Here is a 24275-nt window from a genome sequence, read left to right on the forward strand (position 1 = left end):
TAGGTGTCTTTGTTGCCTTTTTGTTTTTAGTTTGGCTTTTGTTTTTTGTGGTGGGCCCATAGAAGAAATGCTATCACTGCTTCTCCTTGGGATAAATTTGGTAAAAATCAGTAGCCTGGCTTCTCTTCAAAAAATTGGCAGCACTGAGTAAAATTGTGAATAAGTTTATTATATCATTATATTATGGAATCCTTTATATGTGGGATAAAGATAGCTAAAAATGCACTAGCCAGATTACAGGTTTTGGATGCCAAACTCTCATCAGCTTTATACATTTAATTGACTTAGTTATTCTGGATACCAGTAAACCAGGGTTTTATTGTGGTTCATTTTACTCATGCTCTACCAATTGTTAAATAACTTCAATGGTACAGCTGTTAGAACAAAGAAGGGTTTGGCAAGGACAGATGGCAATGCAGTATGAGCCTGAAACTATTTTTCTTCTCCTAGAATAATGTACAATACAAATACTGTAAAAACAAATATTCTCTGCAGTTGAAATACTCCTGAAATGTGAGCATTTGTAATTTTTTTCTTCATAATGATATTTGTGTGTTTCTGATCTTTTGCACAAGTTTAGACACTTGGGCTTTGTTTCTCCCAAACAATAGATGGAGACAGAACTCCTTCCTACTGTTTGAGATGCACGTAAGACATTTGTTTAGAATAGCATGGGTATAAAACTTGCACATGGTTAAGTCATTGATTTATGATTGTTTCAAAAATGGAATTTAAAAAAAAGTCTTCTGAAGCAAAGAAATTTCCCCCTATTTGTTCCTTTTCATTGGTCAAACATTGTTCTTTTTCTATAGTTTTGCATTATATTGCAATAGTCAGGGATGTTTAAGGGGCTGGCAGCAGCTACTCATGTAGGTCTTAAACTGGCTTTTCTTATGTCAGAAATATAATAATTTTTAAAAGTAGATAATTTTTCCCCATTAGTTCATATTTAAAGCAAAATAAATTTGAGGTTAAAATAACCTTTTTTACATTCTTGACAACTGGAAAGATCTATTTAATTGATGTGACATTAACATCACAATAACCCTTCCTAGCCTTTGATATATTGCCTCTGTACATCTCCACTATATTCTTTTAAGTACCATAACACAGTGATGAACAATATAGCTTGGTAGGACAAAAAACCCAATTGAAGGTTGGCCTCTTGTGTGTCGTAAGAGGGTAGCCTCACTTACAGCTTCACTGCCTGGCTAGAGCCCTGAGAGAGATTGAGTTCTTTGGTCTGTACCAACATCTATGGATGTTCTATGGAGAGTGAGCTAGTGAATGCCCCAAGATTATCCTCATAAACAATAGTAAAGTAAATTGAAACTTCTGTGCAGTGGATTATGGAGAAAACAAATTGTTCTTTTCTTCACTGAAAGGAATCATGGGGTTTTTTTAGATTGTCTATAATTCAAGATTCTAAATAAATATGTAAATAATCAGTTGGAATCAATAAACAATTGTGTGGAGTGTGTGTAAAACACTGCAGAGAGTAGGTGGGCTTCTGATTTTGTCAGTCCAAGGAGAATGTAGAATTTGCCTACTTCTGTTAAGTAAAGTAATCAGAGACAAGATAGGTGAGGGGTATTATCTTTCACTGGACCAACTGTGAAAGATGCTACCTCACCTACCTTGTGTTTCACATGTCCTGGGACCAATGTGGTTTACAATAGTACTGCAAATAAGTAAAGTAATCTGCTGCAATGGAACTGTATACCTTATGTAATTTATGTACACCTAGCCCGACATGTTCGTTGTATTTTTATACCACAATTCTTGCTTTGGAATTGTACTAAAATGTAGAGGGGTTTGTCAACATTTTATATTCTGATAAGGTACCAGTTAAATCTGATTATGGCTCTTCCTTTAATGTATCACTCATAGCATCTCTGCCATATTTTATAATTTCTGCATAGAGTGATTTCATTATGTATGTGTATCTGTCCAGGCATTTTCTCTCTTGCCCATAATTTTTTAATTTCCTTAGGCTGGTAGAAAATAAGGGCTTGTTTACTCTTGCAAATGTACTGAAATAGCTATTCCAGAGTAATTATTCCAGAGTAGTTATTTTGGTATAAGCCCCCATTTACACACTAATTCTTGTATATGAGTGCCTTTTTAATTCACTTTTTCCAGAATGAGTATTCACACAGGGGCTTAGACTAAAATAACTATTCCTAAAACGTAGACAATCCTGAAGATAAAGAAACATTCTCTGTACCCAGCTTCCAGACAGTTGCACGTCTACTACAGCTGGAGCAAAGTTGCCTTATCGTTCTGGGCTCAGCTACTCCTGAATTAATGATCATGTTTTAACACTTGTGAATGCATCAGAAAGTTCTAGTGTAGACAAGAACACAATCATAATAATAATCATTTTAACTGGTCCAAGTTAACTGTAGTGTCCTTGTTTCTACTAGAGCTTTCATTTGTTAGTAAACGTGTTAAAACAATTTTAAATTCAGATGTAGACATACTTATGTACAGTACCTCACAAGATTATGAGGCTTACTTCACTAATGTTTGCCATGTGCTTTTGATATTTGGACTATGGTGCTTTAACCCTTTGACCCAATCTGTAAGAATTTTAAGCGTCCGGCATCCAATTAGTGCTCAGTAGTTGATTATAAGCATTGACAGGTGAGTATCTTCCTTGGAATTTCATTGTGCTAAATATGAAGTGGGCAAGTTGGGATACTTTGTATGGTTTTTGTTAAAGTACATTGAATGGTTGGTAGCCCATACTACTAAGGCAGAAGAATATGCCTGGAAAGTGTTATGCTGTGTACTCTTACATGGGCTATGTGTTTGGGAGCTAACTTGGGCATTTCAGGTTGTGTGCTTTTGAGAAAGTTGCAGAATCTTAGTACTAAAAAGAGATATTGAATAGTATATTAGGGGTTTGTACTCCAACCCGCAGCATCTCATTCAATCCTTGAGGGAGCCATTTAGGGATCTGGGGCAAAAATTGGGGATTGGTCCTGCTTTGAGCAGGGGGTTGGACTAGATGACCTCCTGAGGTCCCTTCCAACCCTGATATTCTATGATTCTATGATCTCATTCTTTGTACTGCAATCTCAGAAGGAGGCTTCATTTCCTTCTCAAAGAGCGAAGCAAGCATGGCTACTTCTGTAAGGGAGAAGATTGAATTGATATGTAAAATGGCCCAGAATGAAAGGTTCATTAAACGCAAATATACCTATGTGCACAAGGCTCTTGTCAAGGTTGGGGGCAAATGAGATTTTATTTGAATTTCTGGGGCCTTGACAGCTAGTAGAGAAGCAATCCTATTCAGGACTGATCTGTAATTTTGTATAATTGTTCCTAGTGCACTGCTTCTTGGTTTTTTAGCTCAGCAGTAAACTCTGTTTCAAATACTATGTATTCTCAGCCAACAGCCTCTCTCAGTGCATATCAGCTAGTGGCATTTGTATTTTGTGGCTGTATAACATATAAAGAATTATTTTGTGCTTTATATTTCAGTGATAGACGTTTACTACAACCTGCTCAGGTATGTGACATTTTCAAGGGAGTTATATTGGTCATCTGCTACTTCATGATGCACTATGTTGACTACTCTATGATGTACCATCTGATAAGAGGACAGTCTGTCATAAAACTCTACATCATCTACAACATGCTGGAGGTAAGGGCATTGACATCAAAAGGAAATGTCAAAGTGTGCTTTCTTTCAGGATATCTAATATAATACTGTTATGACTTTTGTACTTTATGACTTTGGTACATCTCTCTAATATAGTAGGTAGAAAGATGTTACACCCCAAGGTGGACTTGAACATATAGCAAAATAGACCTGGACATGAAAATATCTAAAAGAGATGCTTCCATAAAAAAGGGTGCAACAACTTTGTTATACATCTTCTTTCATAAATCTGTTTCTTGTAATGCATCAGAGTTAATTAAGTTAAATAAAAAAAGAGGGAGAGAAAGTGAAAAATAGGAAACTGAGAAGAGAGTTTTGGACTGAAATTTGAAATGCAAGAGTCAGAGACTGATAGTTTGAAAAAAATTATTTGAAATAGGAAGAGCTACTGAGAAGGTTTTGCCCAGTAGTGGCAAAATCCTATGGAAGAACAAAGAAAAGGCAAAAGGTAGATGAAATTTATCTGTTAAATTTTTCTTTTTAGAAATGTGCCTTTTAGTATGCTTAGGCTTCCAACCTCTCTCAGTCCATACCATCAGACAAAAGTCTGAGTATATGGATAGAGTTTCTGTCATGAGTTTAGAGGAGTGTTAGAGAAACAGGGAAGGGAAGGAAGAAAGCAGAGAGAGAGCCTGTGAGGTAGGATAAAGGGAAGTCCTGTAAAAACTAAAAGTATATGTGTAATGGGATTCAAGCACCATGGTGGTGTCTCCTGCTGGCTGTCTTGGGAATTAGCTCTGTGCCCGCTTCAGGTGATGTCTTGCCACTGTCACTCCTGCTCTAGGACCCATGTCTCTCCAAGGACCATGGCATCCTCTTCAGCAACACAGCCCACTGGCTGTGCAACACACCTTGCTCCCCACTTCCAGGGGACCTGCAGTCCGCTGTTCAGCCACTTCCCATAGTGGCTACTGCAGCATATTGTCTGGCCACTTCCTCGTGACCCCAGCATCCTCTTTGCCCTTGCCTCAGGGCTTCTGCCTGCAAACCCCAGCAGTCAGCCGGGGGCGCTCCCCTGGTCCCTGCTTGCAGAACTGCTCTTCCTGGATGCTGGCAGTTCTATCAGCCTTCCAGAGGCACAGTCCTTCTTCCCTGGGCTCCCAGCAGAGAACTGCTCTCCTCTGCCCTGCAGCTCCCTTTTTGTATGGGCTTGTTTGGCCCTGATTGGTTGCGCCTTTCAGCCCTTCTCTGATTGGCTGCCTCCTGCACAACTTCCCTAGGGCTCTATTAACCACTTAGAGCCCAGTGTGGGGCAGGCGCCTCATCACAATCTGTTTTTGTATTATTCATTATAAATATAAAGCTTTTGGACAACTGTGCTTTTACAACTGTGCTTTTCTTATCACTAAAATGTAACAGTAAATAACATTTAAGAAAATGTAATTGGATAAGGCTTGAGTCTGACCTAAGATCTGCGTATCTGTAGCATGTAAATGGCATAATGTGTTTAAGAAGCTACTATAGCCCCTGTTGTTCTGCCAGGATACTATAGTGTTCCTAATAGTCCTTGAATAATTAGTATGATACAGATGTCTAACAAAACTCTGAGGATTGAGATTGGGCCATGGTTTGTCCAAATCTGGAGATTTTGGTTCTAGACATGAATTATTCGCTGCTGCTGTTTGAAAATAATGAATAAGAGGAACATTTCATAACCACACTATTAATACACTTCCTGAAATAAGCGATGTGTGTGAACCACCTTGGATGTGTAGTTATTAAAGCTTTCTTGTCTTGTATGTGATTATTTACTTTTAAATAATCTCGAAATCAAAATGCAAAATTCAGCACTCTGAGATCATGTGTACTGTGATATTCTAGGGGACATTCATCCATATATCGTTTCTTAATCTCTGACAGTATGAGTGATCATGACTTAGTAAGTAAATCTAAGTATGGTACAATTTATTAATGCTCAAAATCATTTCAGTTTAACTGTTTCAAAACACTGAACAAATACAGTGATGGCTACTTATTACAAATTGTAAAAGGAGACTTCAGTATTTTGCTCAGCAAAGCAGAAGGCGTGTCATCCCCCTCACTGAGTTAACAGGGAGAGAGTTTGAGAGTGGCATTACCTGAATCCAAGCAGAACCAGTAGTGCACTTCCCTGCTCGAGAGTAAGGAAATAGTTTCTGCTGCTCTGAATTCTGTGTTCTGATACTGCTTATAGCTACTGTAGTTAAACAAAGAAAACTCTACTGTAGTTAACAAAGAAAACTCCCTTTAATTTCAGTGGAGAAGGATCCAACTAGAAAGTGTATTGGATTTCCTTGATCTGCCATGAATAACTTCATGCCTAGCAGAGCAGGAAAAGTGATTTCTGCAGGCTTTTTACAAGCCTGAATCACAGCAGAAAACAGAGGGTCCTAGGTCCCACTCAACATGCTTGCTGGGAACATGTTTCTATTTTACCCAAACACAGATCTGCCACTAGCAGTACACCTTTCAGGTTGCCCATATAGGAATAGAGACTTTTTCATTTTTTTTAAAAAGGCAATAACCAGATTTACATTTGTATCAAAATATACTTACCTCAGATTTCTGATTTTGAAATTTTAATTTGGGGAAATGATTAGGCTGACAAAGATGTTTACAATGATGTTTTCGGCTATCTCTGGGTCAGAGAAAATTGTCCTGCAAATGGATTTGATAGAAATAAAAACTTCCAAATAATGTGCTGAATGCTGCCCCAATAACCAGGCTTAAGGGATGCATTCAGCCCAGTTGGCTTAAAATGACGCTTTTCTTTTTTTAGATTCAGACCCACCGGCTCCTGCTCCTTATGAAGCCCCAGCGTGTGTTATGCTGGTGACACAACATTCACCATGGAACTCTACTGGAGCCTGGAGCCGGCATATAGGGTTTAGGTAAGTCCACTTTAAAAAAATCCCAACAATATTGCGTGGTGGTTCCTTGTTTTATACCCTATGGGATATAAAATATTAAAATGTTAAAAGAAAAAAAAGCCTTTTAAACCCCCCGCAATATTGTGGGTAAAACCAAACTTACCTGACTCCTTAAATATTCTATAGTGGGTGCCACTTCACCAAAGTGCATGATGGGGCATCACACGGAGCTGGAGCTAGGGGTTGTTGACCATCTTCACTGAGAAAAGTAAAAAGCCGAAAACAATGCCATTGTAAATATCCTTTTGAATTAACCTAATTCTTTTCCTAATTTAAAATTTCAAGCTGCTAAATTTGAAATAACTCAGAGCAGGAGATTCTATTGTCATAATGCTGAGAGGGTAGCCAGTTAATACTAAATGCTACTCTTAAGTGTCTTATTTGGGACATTCAGCATTTACTGTACCATTTGCTGTTTTGGTCAAATCTTCACCTTTAAGTTTTTTAGTGGTACTAAATAATGAATGTTGGCTTGAGTTTGTTGAACTTTTCTAATTTCTGTCGAAGTTGCTCTTCAATAACCTCTTAAAATTTGAGTAACAGCTTTGTATAAAAGAAAAAGAAAAAGAAAAAAGCACTGAGCCCTAGCTGACTTTACTTTTGTTCTATGAAAAACCTTTTAGTTAATGTGGAACAGTATAGTACTAGCTTGTATATCTTCTTTTCTACTCTGATAGCTTTTACTTGTCTCAAGTTGTCATTTTTAGTTTACAAAAGAATAGCTGAATGAAGCATTAATCTATCTTATGACAGTGTTTGTTTTTATATCACGATCTTATTACTACAGTTTAATAAGGAATGGTAATATATTAGTGTTGTCATATTTATCTGTTTACTTGGTCAGACTCGTAAGAGATGGAAAATACTTATTAATTCAGCCAGACATGCTGTCTGAATATAGAATTGGTCTCTAAAGTACATCTTCTAGTACTTTGTTCATTTTAATTTTAAATATCCCAGACTTGTATGTACGTACTGGAGGAAGAGGTTCCATCACTTCTTCTCTGAACTGCCTTCAGTTTGGCAGTATCTCCAGTTGCTGAGAACTAAATTTAATCACCTTGACCTTTCTTGCTGCTGTATTGAATAGCAAACTCTTGTAATTTGCTATACACGATTATTCCTACATTCCTTTCAGAAATATTGCTTTCTGGGTTCTTCCTCCCCTGTTGCGTATATATTTTGGATTGCGTTTCCTCAGATGTTTGCAGTTTTCCAAATCAGTTCCGATGTTACGTTCAGCCCATTTTTCTAATCCCTCTAGATCCCTTTGTATCATTTTTCTGTTCTCTTGGGTATTTGTAATTCCTTTAAATATTATCTGAATTTGTGCCATGTATTCTATGCTCCTGGGCATTAGTAAAGATGTTATACGAACAAACCAAATGCCAATCTTTGCAGTACCCCACTAGACATCTCCTCCTCCCTCTTTCCCGAACTTGATACTTCTCTGTTTATCATTACCTTTTCCTTCATTCTTTTTAAATATTTGGAAAAAATGAGAGACAGGCTGGCTTTGAGGCATGATAGTGAACATGTTGCTTTGTGAAAGAAGTTTGAATTGCAACCTGTCACTAACCACCATAGCTGAAGTTGTTGCCAAGGCCTAGGATTTCATGTCATAAGTACATAAGAATGGCCATACTGGGTCAGGTCCATCTAGCCCAGTATCTTATCTTCTAACAGTGGCTAGAGTGAGATGCTTCAGAGGGGATGAACAGAACAGGGCAATGTCCCTGGTCATCCAGTCTCAGCTTCTGGCAGTTGGAGGTTTAGGGACACTCAGAGCATGGGGTTGCATCTCTGACCACCTTGGCTACTAGCCATTGATGGACCTATCCTCCATTAACTATCTAATTATTTTTGCTCCAGTTATATGTTTGGTCTTCACAACATCCATTGCAACGTGTTTCACAAGTGGACTGTGCAGTCTGTGCAGAAGTACTTCCTTTTGTTTTAAACCTGCTGTGTATTAATTTCATTGGGTAACCACTGATTCTTTTGTTTATGTGAAAGGGTAAATAACACTTCCTTATTCTCTGTCTCCACACCATTTATGATTTTACAGACCCCTATCATATCCCCCCTTACTCAGGCCTTTTCTAAGCTGAATGTTCCCAATCTTTTTAATTTCTCCTTGTATGGCAGTTGTTCCATACCACCTAATTATTTTTGTTGCCCTTCTCTGTAACTTTTCCTATTCTGATCTATCTTTTTAGAGATGGGGCAATCGGAACTGCATGCAGTATTCAAGGCATGGGTGTACCATGGATTTATATAGTGGCATTATGATATTTTCTGTTTTATGTTTCCCAATGTTCTGTTAGCTTTTTTGACTGCCGTGATGTCTCCAAGATCTTCCTTGAGTAGTAACAGCTATTTAGACCCCATCATTTTGTATGTATAGTTGGGATTATTTTTTCCATTGTGCATTACTTTGCACTTATCAAGTAGGTGTCCAATGCCTGAGTAAGTCCTGCTGAAAGAGAGGTATGGTGGGGGTTAAGGAAGAGTAGACCATTTAGGAATATGAACAAGGCAACTATAACAGCATTGGGAAAGCTTTGCAGAGGAATGATGTGTCCAAAAAAGGAAAAGAGAAATCATATGAAAAAAATTGAGCCTCTAAGGCCTTTTTTGTGGGTTGAGCTTTAACTATTGCAATGTATTTAAATGAGTTATTTTAATAGGAGAAGCACTGTTTTAAAATATTAAAAGGTCTCTCTCTCTAGGTGGCTGATCGCCTGTTTTCCTCTTTTGGGCAAGATATTTTGGATGCCCTTTATTGGACAGCTACTGAACCTAAGGAGAGAAAAAGAGCTCATATTGGTGTGATTCCTCATTTCTTCATGGCAGTGCTGTATGTGTGTATCCTTCCTTGCTTTTTGTCAATTAATTGCAACAATTTTCTTTAGCTTGTTATACATTAGGTTAAAAAAGTTTCTCAATAAATTAAAATAAGAACGATTTTAAAACAGAATTGTGTAAAATTATTTGAATATGTTTCTGGGCTTGCCTGAAATTACATATTCATGTTCATTTTCAGAATAAGATTTACAGTACTTCATTTTTTTTTAAAAGTGAAACGCTTTTAACCTGCCAAGATGTGAGTTAAGGGTTGTATTTCTCATGCAGCAATTGATGATCTTGCTGACACCAAAGTGGAGCAAATGGAAACAAATCCCTGAATTTTTATGTGGGGACTCTGAATGAATATTGGTTGTGCTTAGACTTAAGTATTTTCTCACAAGAGGTTTTTAAAACAGCAATTTTACTATCTTCGGTACAGCATAATTGCCCTCCTAATTTGAAAAAAATATGATAACTCTTTAACAATTATTTTTGCTTCCTTCCTACAGCTGTAGGTTTTATTTTCTAGTTTGTCACTAGATTAAATACACTCACATACTGTATTTCTCCTGATATTGCTCTGTGCAGCCTTGCAACACAGTGTTGTTCTTTAACTGGGGAGGTTGGCTTGAGGTGCCCTTGAGAGAAGCTTGTCTGTCAATCTTCTTGACTTCCAAATTGGGTTATAGAAGCAAGAAACTTCATATGGCTGAAATTCATATCTTCTTTATGGTATTATTAGATTTAAATTTCTTACTGCTTCGGCTATTTCACCAGCCTGCTTTTGTGACAGCTCTTCTGGTGACCTTGTTTTCTCTGTGGCTGACAAGATGTGGTGTCCCTAACCTAGATCAACAAGAGGTACAGAAACCAGCAGCAGTAGTGATAGGTCCAGAATTAATACATGCCAGTTACAGTGTGCAATGCAGTCGTTACACACTCAGTCTCCATCTTCTCAAGTACTTTCAGGCTATATTGACATTTCTCTTACGTGATGACATTGGGCTCTTTCAAAACAGGAAACCTTGATGCAGCCTGGAACATGATCTGCAAAAGAATGCTGTTTCTATCAGAGTAGAATGAGCTGCCTAGTAGAGGACTTCAGTGCCTTAACTTAATACTATGTGGTTAATGTTGTAAAACAGTGTGGTACATTACAAGCATGCTGTGGAAATATAAGCAGTTCTGAAACTCACAGGTTTGAGTGTAAGAAATTGCAGTAATTTAAAGGAGTACTAGTGGCACCTTAGAGACTAACCAATTTATTTGAGCATAAGCTTTCGTGAGCTACAGCTCACTTGATGATGAAGTGAGCTGTAGCTTACGAAAGCTTATGCTCAAATAAATTGGTTAGTCTCTAAGGTGCCACTAGTACTCCTTTTCTTTTTGCGAATACAGACTAACACGGCTGCTACTCTGAAACCTGCAGTAATTTAGAATCTTGTTACACTGCTCATGTAAAAAAGCATATCAACACAATGATGAAATCCTGGCCCCATTGAAGTCAATGAGAATTTTACCTCCACAAGTACACTATACCTACTAATCTACTCCACTAATTAATTTTTCAGTGATGCATGAGATATTTTTGTATTCTCTATTAATTTTGAGGACAAAATAAGATTTGTGTGAATTTTTTTCAAAGTTTTGGATGATGCTAATATAATACAGTACAAAAATGTGCTTTTCAAATGTCATTTTCTTTAACACTGCTATTTTCAGTCTTGCATGCCATTCTTATAATGGTCCAAGCAACAACACTTAATGTAGCCTTCAACTCCCACAACAAGTCACTGCTTACCATCATGATGTCTAATAATGTAAGTATGAAGTAAATTTGATTTTTACCTCTGAGTAATAAGCAAATGCTCATAAATGAAAGAGATGAACAAGTGACACAGTGCATTTTAGCATCATTGTTCCACAGGACAAATTTTTAATGTTTAGAGAGTAGTATAACTTCATAATTTATTCAGATTCTATGTTTAGGATAGCTGAGGGTATATATAAAATTAAGTGTTTGATCATCTTTGGCTTTCAATTAAAAAAAAAATTAACATTCCATAGTACATGGATAATCTGTAATGAAGCTAACTGTGTTTAAAATTACAGTTCGTTGAAATAAAAGGAAGTGTTTTCAAGAAGTTTGAGAAGAACAATCTTTTTCAAATGTCAAACAGTGGTATGTATATTTGCATGGGTCAGAAAAATATTACTAATTCAAAATGTGTTTTTATTTCAAGTACAGTCTTCCATTATGTTTATGGTATTGACATAACAGGTATTATCTTGAAGTAGACGTTGAGCACTCTGTATTTCTGTTAACGTAGAACTGAGTTCTAGATCTCCTCATTACTGCTTTGTTTAATAAGACTAAACCAAGAATTCAGTTTTAGGAACATTGTATTTGCACAAATAACTGTTTGCATTTTAGTACCTAAATACAGTAACTCCTCACTTAACATTGTAGTTCTGTTCCTGAAAAATGCGACTTCAAGCGAATCCAATTTCCCCATAAGAATTAATTTAAATAGGTGGGGGATTACGTTCCAGGGAAACTTTTTTGGCCAGACAAAAGGCATTATATACATTTTAAACAAGCAATTTAATACAGGTATAAGTTTTAAAGAAACAATTTAATACTACAATCTTCATTGCTTACTATGAAGCTTGGTTGAGGTGGTGGAGTCAGAGAGTGGAAGAGGGTGGATTGTCCCCCTGCACCTCTTGCTGTTCTTGCAAGTACAGGCACCGACTTTGCTGGGGGCGGGGGGGGCTCAACCCTCAGCCTGTCCACTCAATCCCTTACCGCAACCGCCTACCCTTAACCCAGCTCTTCTCCCCCCCCAACTCCTCCCCCTTTACTCCGCACGCTGCATCCTTGCTCCTCCCTCCTGCCTCCTGAATGCCGCAAACCAGTTGATTGCTGGGGGCAGGAGGCGGGGGGAGCGGGGAAGATGCTCATCTGTGGGGTCTGCCAGCGTGCGGGAGGCATTGGGGGAGGGGAGCGTAGGGGAGCTGATGGGGGTAGGGGGGCTGCCAACCATGGACAAAGTACAGCTTTAGACAAGTATGTTGTGTAATGGAGCAGGGACGTAAGATCGAAACAACGTTAAGCAAGAGGACGTTAAGTGGGGAGTTACTGTATGCCAGGAATCTGTCTATGCATTGGCTAATGTCTATTTAAATACACTCTCAAAATTCACACATTTAACCTACTCAAACACCATTTAAGATTATTGCCAAATTCAGAAACCTGTTGTACACTACAACATTATTAAATACCACTTAATATATGTCTTGTTAGCAAGTATCCTGGCATCTTTGCTATGTTAGCGATCATTGGCGCTTATGTGCATATCACTATCATGTTTTATTCTGGTAAGCAAACAATGTAGTGAAATAAATGTACTTAGAGAGTATGTTATGACAGAATCATGGTAGTTTTTAGAGTGTGTCAGTAGATCTGCACATTAGATAAAATTAAGACCACAAGAGGCTTAGGTCTTGTCTGTGGTACATAAGTCCATCCTTGAGGGATGTAAATTGTAGTGCACGCTAGTATGTTGTTCACCAATTGGCCTGTGTGAACCCTGCTAACACACACTAAAAGTTTCCTGCTGGATGTTAATGTAGTCCTGTTTCAAATGCTCACTAGAGAATTTTTAGTGTAAGCCAGTAAGGTCAACTCAGGACAGTTAGTACATGACATGCTAGTGTACACTAATTTACACCCCGCTAGTGCAAACTAACACACTGTATAGACAAGCCTTTAGAGAACACAAACTGTGCGTCTGGTGCTTATGATTACGTTGCTGAATTTATTGAAATTTGGAAACTCTCTAGATTAGAAAGATTGTCCCAGGAAGAGAAGTCTCAACTATCCTTTGACTTAAGTACTTTTGTCATAATATTTCAGGTGGCCAGTAGAAATTTTCGTATTAATTTCAGTACCTAGTTAGGAAAAATATTTTTTTGACGCTTTGAGACATAGTATGATGTTGAAGTGAAGTGGTGTTAAGGGGCTATTTATTCCTGGTATCTCCTCATACAGATGCAGTGCATTAACCTTAGAAAAAAGAATCCTTTGTTTATCAGTTCTTCATTACATGCATATGTGATAGGCAAGAGTTAAAATTAAAAATTACATATGAATGCACACAATCACGCATGAAATAAAAAGCTTTAATTTTCTTTGATACTCTCTCAACTTTTAAATGAAGAAGATACTTTCCTTTAAATCAGGCTTTAGTAAAGAAATGAAACCAATGATTAACTGTAAAACTCTACCTAAAATGGATCATTTGAAGTGTTCCGAGAGTTAGATTTTAGCAAACTGTTTCATCATTTGAATATCTGACTTGTGTATGTGAGACACTAAGATCACAGCTCTGTCACAGTCTTCACTTCTGGAGGGGAATATATCTAGTGCAGTTGATTGGGCTCTTAGGTCTGCCAATTACTTGCTTTTTGACTCTGAACAAGATGATTTGTGTCTGCTTCAGTGAGTTTATCCCTATGGAAAATCAGTGTGATACTACTTCAGTGAATGTTGAGAGAATTATTGTTTTCATGGTGCCTTTAACTTCTTGGATAAGAGGTGATGAGTAAACATAGTAGAATAATAAAACAATAAATTTAAATAATTCTCCTATTACATTAATCTTGTCTTTTTTTATTGGAAGTCTGTGAAAGCCAAAAAATTGATACTCTTCACCCATGTCAGAAAGAACTCTTATCCAGTACTAGTCATGATAATTTCTGGTGACCACGTTTAAATATCAACCTTAAAGAATGAAATGTGTAATTAAAATCTGCTTAGTGCGAGTCTTTGTGCCAGTAAAACTGGATTGCTGGGGAATGTTCGCAAAGTGAACATAAAAACGGGTCTGAGCAAGGCCAAAACAAATTGTCTCTTAAGCTTGAGTGAATACTTTAGAAAATATTTGCAATATTCACCCAGCTCAGTTTTTGTTTGGGACCCTGAAAATCATAAGACCAATCATGGTTCTTAAGTTAGTTGAGTTCTACTTAAAATAGGTAGAGGTTGTGTTTATCAACCGTTTCTCATTTATTTCTTCTATTTTATTGTTGGGCACTGTTAGCAATGATCTGTAATGGCAATGTCAAGTTTTGCTCCTAGCCATGGGACGAAGTGAGGCCATGCATTATGCCAGATGGGTATAGAAACAGATGAGTGCATGCAAGAGTGCACAAAACAAGTGAGTTTATTCTCTTCAAATGGATAGATAACTTTTCCTGAAATGATTCACAGAACACTCATGAATCACCACATATTGTATGCCTAAAAAGAGAAAATAAGTTTTCTAAGCTTTCCATGTGTGTTTAGAATTTCAGATGTAGAGTAATACTTTTCTAACAGTATAGACAGCTCTAAATTAAGCACTGCAATTTGCAATTACTGTCTGGCAAATCAATTTGTAAGATTGTTCGTATATTTGGTATTAGCCCCTTTCCACTTGTGATTTGATAGCTTCAATTGCATGCAGTGACTTTGCAAATGGGTCAAATCCATGTATTTATGGAATTCAGGGGGTAGTAAATGAGAGGAAAGTATATCTATTTAAAAAAAAAATGCTTCAATCTTGGTGAAAGCCCACCATGCTGGCTTCCTTTATACTTTTAAATCTGCCTTATCTTTATTTCAAGCTGTGCTCTATGCAGCTAAACTATTTTTTTCACCAAGAAACCAATTACATCTCTTGTGGTGAAGAGTTTGTGTGAACCATAAAATTCTTTCCTTCAATCTGTTGATTTTCCTTTTTTTTCCGTATTGTTAAATCTCTTCTCTCTGATTTGCCCATAGTTTAGCTCTGCAAACTTCCCCCTTCCCCCCCTCCACTTCCTGCACCCATCGCTCCTCAGCTGCATGGGGAGGGATCCCTGTACAGGGAGCTGCACCCCCCATTTACCCAATCCCCAGGCATCCAGACCCCCTCACACCCAGACCCTTCCGCCAAGTCTCATCCCCCCCACTATCGGAACCCCACCTTGATGAGCACTAGTCCTGCACCCAGATCCCCACCCCATCGAGCCCCAACCAGCTACACCTGGATCTCTGTCCCACTCCCACATCATCTGAGCCCCCCACACCCCAGTGCCAAGCTCTATATCCCCCCATACTCAGCCCCCCTGTTGAGCCCCAGCAACCTTCACCTGCAGAGTCCCATTACCATTACACCCAGAAGCCCCCAACAAGCTTCTGTGCATCCAGATCGCACCCGGATCCCACACTGAGCTGCCTACAGCCAGATTGCCCCACGCTTGGATCCTGCCTTGCTTGGATCCGGCCCACACAGAGGGGCAGGGCCTAGGGTGTTTCTGGGCGAGGCTCACGCCTTGTCCTGTGTCAGAGTTGGGTGCAGCCGCCCTGCTGAATTTGTCGCGTTGGAGGAGCTGCATAGTGATCTCCCACTTCTGCACAGTCAGTGGCCTGTGCTCCCACTGCCATGCTGGATTCTCCACATTTATTTGACAAATAAAATTTGCAGAATTTTGCGATAGTGTGCGCAATATTTCTATTTTTTTCGTGCAGAATGCCCTCAGGAATATATCTTGGACTTTTGAATTTCCATTTCCAAAAGCTAATTCTCCCCTTTGGGTTTTTATTTTTAAAATACCTTTCTTCTGACCCTATCGTCTGTTCCAGTTAGCACCCCATTTCTTTCATTCTTTTAAAATACCTTGGAATAGCTGCTAATTGTCACATGCTTCCTTACCTCACTCTACATTCTGTTCTTGATCTCCTCTCAGCTGAGTTTTTGTTCTCATTCTAATGAGACAGCCTTCACTAGTTTTTAATCACTTGCCTAGCGCAAACTCCAAAGGTCTTGCATCTATTCTTATCCCTGTTGACTTAGCTGCTTTTGATGCTGTGAATACCACTTTCTGTGCCTTCACTTCAACATGCATGTTTTGTTTTGTTTTTCTGATGTAGGATTCCAATGATTTGCCTCCTGCTTGCTTGATACATCTTCGGAGAGTATTCTCTAAAGATACTTATCTGACTAGAATGCCACTCGTGGATCTGTGCTCAAGCCTGATGGGAACTCCCATAGTTCAAACTACCCCTCAAAATATACTCTAGTTTTCCAAAGTTCAGTTAATTTCTAACCACACTGAGCAAATTAATTGCCATGAAACCTCAACCAATTGATCATCAGCATTAGTCCCAGCTTGATGCAAGGCCATCTCACCATCATCCTCTTATCCCCCACCATATCCTTTTTTATAGTATCTGTGTTTTCTTTAAAATATAACTTAAAAAAAAAAGTTGTAAGGTGACTTCCTCCGAGGCACTGACTGCCAGTGGATTTTGGAGCCTTCGGCATTGTCCACGCCATCTGGGCTTCATGTCCCTTTCTTTCCTTAGAACAGTTTCAGCTGGGCCAGAGTGCATTGTTGTGGCTGAAGATTTCAGTCCCATTTTCGTACTGATGTCTGGTTCAAAGATTCTCTTTTCTTTCTTCTGTGGGTGCTTTCACATGTCCATTCGGCTGTGAGTGTGTGCTCGTCTTGGGCACAGTTATTGGAGAACTTTTTCACTCAGCAGTACCAATCAGGGTGGCTTGAGCTCTCTCTGTTGCCATACGCTGTTGTGTGCTGGTATAAGAGGGTGGAGTTGCCCCTCACCTTCCTCAGTTCCTTCTTCCCCCAGTGACAGTTGTCAGAAGGATGTGAGACTAGTTATTGTAAATGCTTCCCTCCTTTGTATATATAGCTTCTTATTGTTAGGAATTAGCTGTTAGCTTGTTTTTACTGATAGTTTTAGTCATAGGTCTTTTGGACTGTGTTTCATTTTTCCATACCAGAGCGATGCTATGCTCACCAGGGTTTAAGTCTTGCTGAAGTTGCACTAACACATGCTGGTCTGTGACCTACACCCAGCCTGTTTAAAGTGTTAGGGAGAGTCCCATATCAGTGATATGTCAAATCTGCAAGGGTTTTGAGCTCTGAAATTAGGCTTGAAGAACAGAGCAGAAGGCTCAAGTGTCTACTCCTGGAGGCAGCATTTTGGCCCCTATCGGACTCAGTGCACACACAGAGCACCTTGAGTACATCGTTCTCGATGCAGAGAGCATCAGAGATGCCTCTGGTCCCACTCACTGGTACTGAAGAAAAGGCTTAGACCTTCCTCAGGCTTGGTACTGGGCTTGGTCATGTCTGTGCCTAAGCCTAGTAAAGGCAGAGGCTAGGAAACATGCTGGGGAGAGTCTCTCTTGCTGGAGCAATTTTCACCTAAAAAGAAGGGATTGCTACCTCCCACGCCTGTGCCACGTCCGTCGAGGGTGTTCCCTAAAAGGTCTGAGTCAGTGCCACTGCCACTCCTATCTACCCTGGAGGCGTATGCAGCCACAAGCGACTTAGCTTCTCGGTGCCGGTATACCTGGTGGTGCAAGAAGGTTCAGAGTTGGTACCAATGCCTGTGGCTCCTAATTCACGGTGCCATTAACTACCAAGCCTCTGTAAAGGCTGGTGCAGTCTAAGGGCAAGCCTCTGCTGGTTACCCCAATACCTCCTTCCCCAGGGCTTAGGGTACCTGTCCCTGATACTGACTGGTTCCGCCCCCCAACCCCAATGTCCGACAGTTCAGATGCTTCATCTTCAGATTCAGAGGTACATTTGTCTGTCTCTCATCCAAGACAGAGGACATACCCTCCATTAGAGACTTGGGAACCATGGGCAGTGCAGCAGTCTCAACACTGGCTTGCCCCTCCTCCTCCTAAGGGGCAATGGCCCAACCAAGGTTGGGTCGCAGCCCAGTATCAGTGGCCATTCTGGACACTGTGGGTCATTCCCCGACTCAATAGGTCTTCCTCTGCATCCTGAGTGACATGACAACATTTATTATGTGGTTCAACACACCAGGCTGCACCTCAGAAGGCTTCTTGCATGGCTAGCATCTGTATACACCTCAAGTTGAAATCATCTGGACAAGGTGATTTGCGTGCCAACGTCCGTTTTATCATTCCTGGATTGGTGGACTCTGTGTGTGTGTGGGGGGGTTCCCCTTGTCATGGGGATCCGCTCATCTTTAGGGCGCCGCCTTCTGGCCGCTCTTGTGATCAGCTCCTTCCAGGTTCTGCGTCCCCTGTGGGGGTCTTTCCACCCATCTCTGCAACTCCAGGTGCTCCTTCTTCACGACTTGGCCCTCAGGCTGGGTCACTGCATGTTTCCCCCTTCTGGGGTATCAAAGTATTTCGGGGCAAACTGTCCCAAGCAGTCCACTCTCAACTACCTGGTCTGTGCCACTTCCCCAGTGGCTGGTAGGTGAACCAGGACACACCCTCTACTCTGGGTTCCAACTCGGGCCTTCTCATTAGCAGCCAAGGTCTGCCCTATCCTGTCCCTTGCTGCTTTTCCCGGAGCCATTCCTACCTTTCTGCATTTGCCAGCCCAAACTCCCTCTTATCAGGGAGTAACTGTAGGGTAATTGCTTCTATAGACCTAAACACACCTCCCTTTTCCCAGGGAGTGACTGCAGACTCCTTCCCTGCAGCCCCCCAGCTGCTCTCAGTTCCTGGGCTTTCTACAGGCCTCTCCTGTTCCCATCTAGCTGAGCCTCATCTGATTAATTGCTGCCCCCAGCTTCTCCTCCAGGTGAAGCCTGGGCATTTAATTGGCCTACCTAGCCACCTTAACCCCTTCAAGTCTTGTGTCAGTTAACTTTACCCCTCCCCTCCCTGCCAGCCCTCATTTTAGTTACAGATGCATCAGACATGGGTTGGGAGGGTCCATGCAGACTCAAGGTCTCTGGGCACCTCAGGATCTAATGACTCTCAGAAATATCTGTGTGTGAAGATCTATTCAGCCTTCCTCCAACATAAAGCAAGAAAGAGCTTGCTGATTCTAACAGACAACTTTGCAGCCATGTTTTACGTAAACACACAGGGAGGGGCACACTCAAGATAGCTCTGACAGGAGGATCTTTTGCATAACCAATTCAGTTCATCATCTCAGAGTTGCTTACCTTCCAGGGAAGCAGAACACATTGGTGGGTTGACAGAGCAGGACCTTCTCCAATCACCATGGGTGGTCTCCATTTCTAGATATTGCCAAGTCCATCTTCCTGCTCTGGGGAACTCCCAAAGTAGACCTATTTGATTGAGGTCTGGTCTGCACTCCAGAGTTAGCTTGATGCAAGGCAGCTTACGTTGACCCAACTAAGGAAGCATCTACAGTTAAAATTTCACTTGACTAACATAACTGCCCCACTATCCCAATTTAATAACTCTGCTTCCATGAGCAGCATAGTGTCAAGGTCAATGCAGTGTCAGTGTAGATACCTCATTGCTCATGTTTGTTTCTGGCCTTCAGGAGCCATCCCACAATGTCCCACACCAACAGTACAATCAATAAAAGCACTCCTGGTGAGGATGCACACTGAAGACACAAGGAGTCCAGTGTAGACACACGCAAGCGATGTGATTACTGTGGCGGCTGTATGCCGACATAAGTCAGCTTAATTTTATACTGTAGACATGGCCTTCGTTTCCCAGATCTGAAGAAGAGCTCTGTGTAAGCTCGAATGCTTGTTTCTCTCTCACCAGCAGAAGCTGGTCCAATAAAAGATATTACCTTACCCATCTTGTCCTTTCAACAGTTGTGGCAGTTAAGAGGGAAAGATAATAAGAGAAGGCACCTTGAACAGAGGAAGAACCCAGGCAGAGAGAGAGAAAGTGGGACAGTTTCCACCTGCAAGAACAACAAAAATAGCAGATCTATAGGATCACCCCCTACCTCTTCTCCTGTGTCCCTATATACTGGGTATGGGGAGCCATCACATATTGAACAGAGTTTGGGACGGGGCAGGGGGGGCATGGCCACTTCAGGTTTCATTGAGGATCCATACTTCAGAATGCTTCCTCAAATTTTGGAATTTTTCCCTTCACAGTTTTCATATATTTTTGTAATATCAATGGTGGAGTCTTGGGTGCAGTTTTTTGCAATGTTTCATTTTTATGAAACATTACATATTGATCTGTTGTTCCTACGCAACATACGAGACAGAGAGTGAAGGATTTCATAATTTTTTTGTTCAGTAGAAGAGAGAGTATTTATTTAATGGTCGCTTGAAAACTGCATGATCATTTTTGTAGTGCTGATAATTGTCATATCAAATGTAAGCCAAAGTACATCAGAATGCACATGAAATCTAATGGTGCCTGGTTATCCCTAAGCTTTCTTGTAGAATTATCCTTGGAAAAACTTACACCATTTAGATTCTGTTCCTGCTATACTACCTGGTATATTGAACTGTACATAAAAAGTATGCTTTTTACCTGGAATGGTATCTTCAGTCAAGCAATTTTGAAATTAGGCGTTTGCACCCTTCATTACTTCTGTGGGTCAAGCTCATTGTACACACCAACAGCATTCCTCCCATTTCCCCACAAGCCCCCTCCCTTCCCTCTCTATTTCAGGGACTCGCTACAACCCCTTCCAACTCTCTCCTGTGAAAGGGAATCTGTGTCCTCCAGTAGCCCCATGCCAGGGGCTCTGTGTAGCTCCACTTCCCTCTGTCCCCAATTCTTCCCCCATAGCAGATGCTCTGTGTGTGTCCCCATGTCCCCCATGCCAGGAGTTCTGTGTGCATTCCCTTCCACTACACCTCTCCATTTCCCCCCTTCTACCTCACCTTCCTGATTTCTCTCTCTCCTTCAGGGCGTGAGTATTTTGAAACGTTATTGGCAGGATAGGGAGAGCTGAAATGAGGGGTATTCAGCTGGAATGTGATAATGGCTGCCATCAACCAGGTGTTCGATCTGCGGACCATGTCAGAGGCAGTTAAAGCTGCTCTCTGCTAACCAGATGTGTGCCAGGGTCTCCATGTCATTCATTTCCCCCTTCTATTTTTCCAATTTTTTTCCCACCAAAATCAGTAGGGTTCTACCCACTGATGCTTAGAAAATTTCACTGAAGTGTTGGAATTGATTGGATGCATTGTTCCAAAGTTATTGTGTTACATCCAAAGCTGAGTAGAAAACCTCTTAAACTTGGCCTTATCATACTATGTTTATAGATGCTGCATATAATGACTATATACTGACTATTAACTGTTGCCATAGGCAGGTTATCAAAGTGAAGGACACAGGATCTGATCCGGCATGGCAAATGATTCTATATCAAGCTTTGACTGCCTTTGTGGCACTATCTTTTACCTTAATGAGACCAGAACTGACAGCTTCCTCCAACTTGCTTTTAATGCTGCTTCAGGATAGACTTCTAGAGATCTTCTAAATATGGTGCAATCAATTCACTTAAGGCAATTCAGTAGCACTGGAGCACCGAGTCCATATCACCCCTTTGATATGTCTGATCTCGGCCTACTAGAGGAAGCAGGAGTTTGAGTTGCAAATTACTTGAAGTGACAAACTGTGTTTTGTCCTTCTGAATATGATTGAGCAATTTCGGGCAAATATTGTGTCTCTTACTGTGTGTTCAATGCCTAGTACAATGGCACTACCATAATACATATAAATAACTATTTTATTTGGAGTTGACAATTGATTTTTTTTCCCCCAGATATAAAGGAGAGATTCACCAACTATGTGCTGTTGTTGATAGTATGTCTAAGAAATATGGAACAGTTCTCATGGAATCCAGGTAATTACGCTTTTGAAAAACATGTAATTTTTAAATTATACACTTGTTAGTATGTAATTACAATACTACAGGTACACATGTAAGACCATCATACATACCCCTTTGCTCAACACAGCAATCTGAAAGTCAAAAAGCAAGCAGTACTCTTAAAATCAAAGACTCCTATGACCTCAGATCACAAGACCTGAATAATCTGTAAACTGTTTCTAGTTTTCTGTGGATTGTGATTCCATTGATTTCAATGGAAGCATATTCCCTTGCACTGTAAATAAACATTGATGTGTTTTGCTAAGTTTTGAGTTATATTTTTTATATTTTTGAATCTACTAGTAAGAAGTCCTATTAGTGTAGTTATTTTCTTATGCTGGCAAGAAAGGAACCGAGTATAAGTCTGAAAACAAGTTTCCATCTTGATTTTAATATGAGTTAAACTGTGTTATTTTTTTAAACACTTAATTCATATAAACATTGGTGTTTGTTCTAATGTAGCAGGTTGGAAATGTATTTAGTGTTATAGGGCCTGATTCTGTGCCTTTTTCTGTAAGACAAAAGGTGTTTTTTAACACACTTTGGCCAATGGATTTACCTTAACCAGATAACATGTTAAACTGTGACTGCTTTGTCTACACTAAGATTTTAACACGATAGCTAGCGCATGTTAAAAAACATACCTTTTGTCCTCATGAAGATAAGGCCTTACAGTGCAGGGTCTAGCACAACAGAGTCTGATCCTCCTTAGGGCCGTTGGATGCTATGCTAATACGAACAATTCTCCAGAGTAGATACTGTGGTGGGAATTCATCTCTGCAAGGCACCCATTCATTTCTGAGATATAAATATAGATATAGATATAATGCTTTGTACCTTTGAAAGTTTGACTGCTATGTTAAGCAATAATTGCAAGTTTTCTTTACTTATGGGATCAACTTGTACAGTATAATTGATTTTTAATTTTTTCCTAACCTTCAGATCACCTTTGGGTGTTGTTTCCAGATGTTTGCATGGTCATTGCATCAGAAATTGCAGTGGATATTGTGAAACATGCATTTATAACAAAATTCAATGACATTACAGCAGATGTAGGTATACTATTGGACTTCTAAGCATGTTCTAGTTGTGATTTACTGTGTTTTTTAAGACCGCTATAAGATGTAGAATAAGATTGAGTCTAATGCAGAAAATGTTGTGGATTTTTTTTCTATTAAAGAGTTAGAAAAGCCATTTCATAAAGCTCCAGTAATTATTTTCTTATTAACAGTGCACTTCTGAGGATGAATTTAATGTGCCTGAAACACCTCTGCTTCTAAATTCATAGTTTCAGATCCATAAATTAAACTTGAGACTGTTGTGTAACAGCCACAATTCACATAATTTGCAGATCATTTTTGAGGCAGTTGCTAGGTCAAGAAAACATAAAGGTAATGTTTATATTTTACTTTAGTCACCCAGAACGTGTACGTTTTTCTAAACAAAATGGATTGTGAAATACAATTCATGTTTTAGAAAAATCTGTTTCTCTGTGAGACGATTGAATTATTCTGTTTCAGTGTATTTTTAAAGATGGAAACTGAGATCAAAAATATTTTTGTTTTCTCTTCTGTCCCTGCAGCACTGAATATAAAGTAGGTTAGTGTTGGTTTCCCATTCCTGTAATTTCTTGGGGCATATATAGTATGTAGGCCTTCTTTAATGTACTAGATTAAATTGTTTTATGTTGTATGCTAACATGACATATAGACACTACACATGCTATATTTGTCTTCGGCCTGGTCTGCACTAGAAAATTGTCTGCTTAAATACGTTGCTCAGCTTTGTGAAAAATCCACACCTCTGCGTGGTGTATTTAAGCCAATCTAACCTGTAGTGTAGACAGTGCTTGGTCGACAAAAGAATTATTCTTTTTCGAGGAGTGACCCTGTGGGTGCTCCACTTTAGGTGTCTTGACGCCCTGCTCTTGTAATCGGAGATCTGTGGTAGCAGTACCCAGTTGGGCCAGACATGCGCCGTAGCCGTCTCACGCCGCTCCCAGAAGTTACGTAGCAGTGCGCAGGCAACCGTGCCCCAGTTTCTTCCCTACTGCCTTTGGCTTGCGTCAGAGTGATCAGCAGCACCATCTCTTACTTCAGAAAAAATTTACGGTAGATAATTCATTGTGGCAGTGTTAGCTTAGTTGTAGTTAGCTTCCCTATCCCCTTGCCCTACTCTGATTTCTTTAATTT

At 39.9% G+C, this 24275-nt stretch overlaps 1 protein-coding gene across 8 annotated transcripts in view; it reads left to right on the forward strand.

Moving 5' to 3' along the window:
- Positions 1 to 24275, forward strand: part of TAPT1 (transmembrane anterior posterior transformation 1) — a 97297-nt gene that overhangs the window by 43048 nt on the left and 29974 nt on the right. For all 8 annotated transcript variants that reach the window (XM_073342448.1, XM_073342449.1, XM_073342450.1 and 5 more), the window contains 6 exons: positions 3490 to 3652; positions 9312 to 9447; positions 11152 to 11249; positions 11542 to 11611; positions 21976 to 22056; positions 23026 to 23135. In XM_073342448.1, coding sequence (XP_073198549.1) covers positions 3490 to 3652; positions 9312 to 9447; positions 11152 to 11249; positions 11542 to 11611; positions 21976 to 22056; positions 23026 to 23135 — 658 coding nt within the window. The remainder of the gene's footprint in view (positions 1 to 3489; positions 3653 to 9311; positions 9448 to 11151; positions 11250 to 11541; positions 11612 to 21975; positions 22057 to 23025; positions 23136 to 24275) is intronic.

This window comes from Lepidochelys kempii, chromosome 4 (genome assembly GCF_965140265.1).
Source record: "Lepidochelys kempii isolate rLepKem1 chromosome 4, rLepKem1.hap2, whole genome shotgun sequence".
Taxonomy (NCBI): Eukaryota; Metazoa; Chordata; order Testudines; family Cheloniidae; genus Lepidochelys; species Lepidochelys kempii.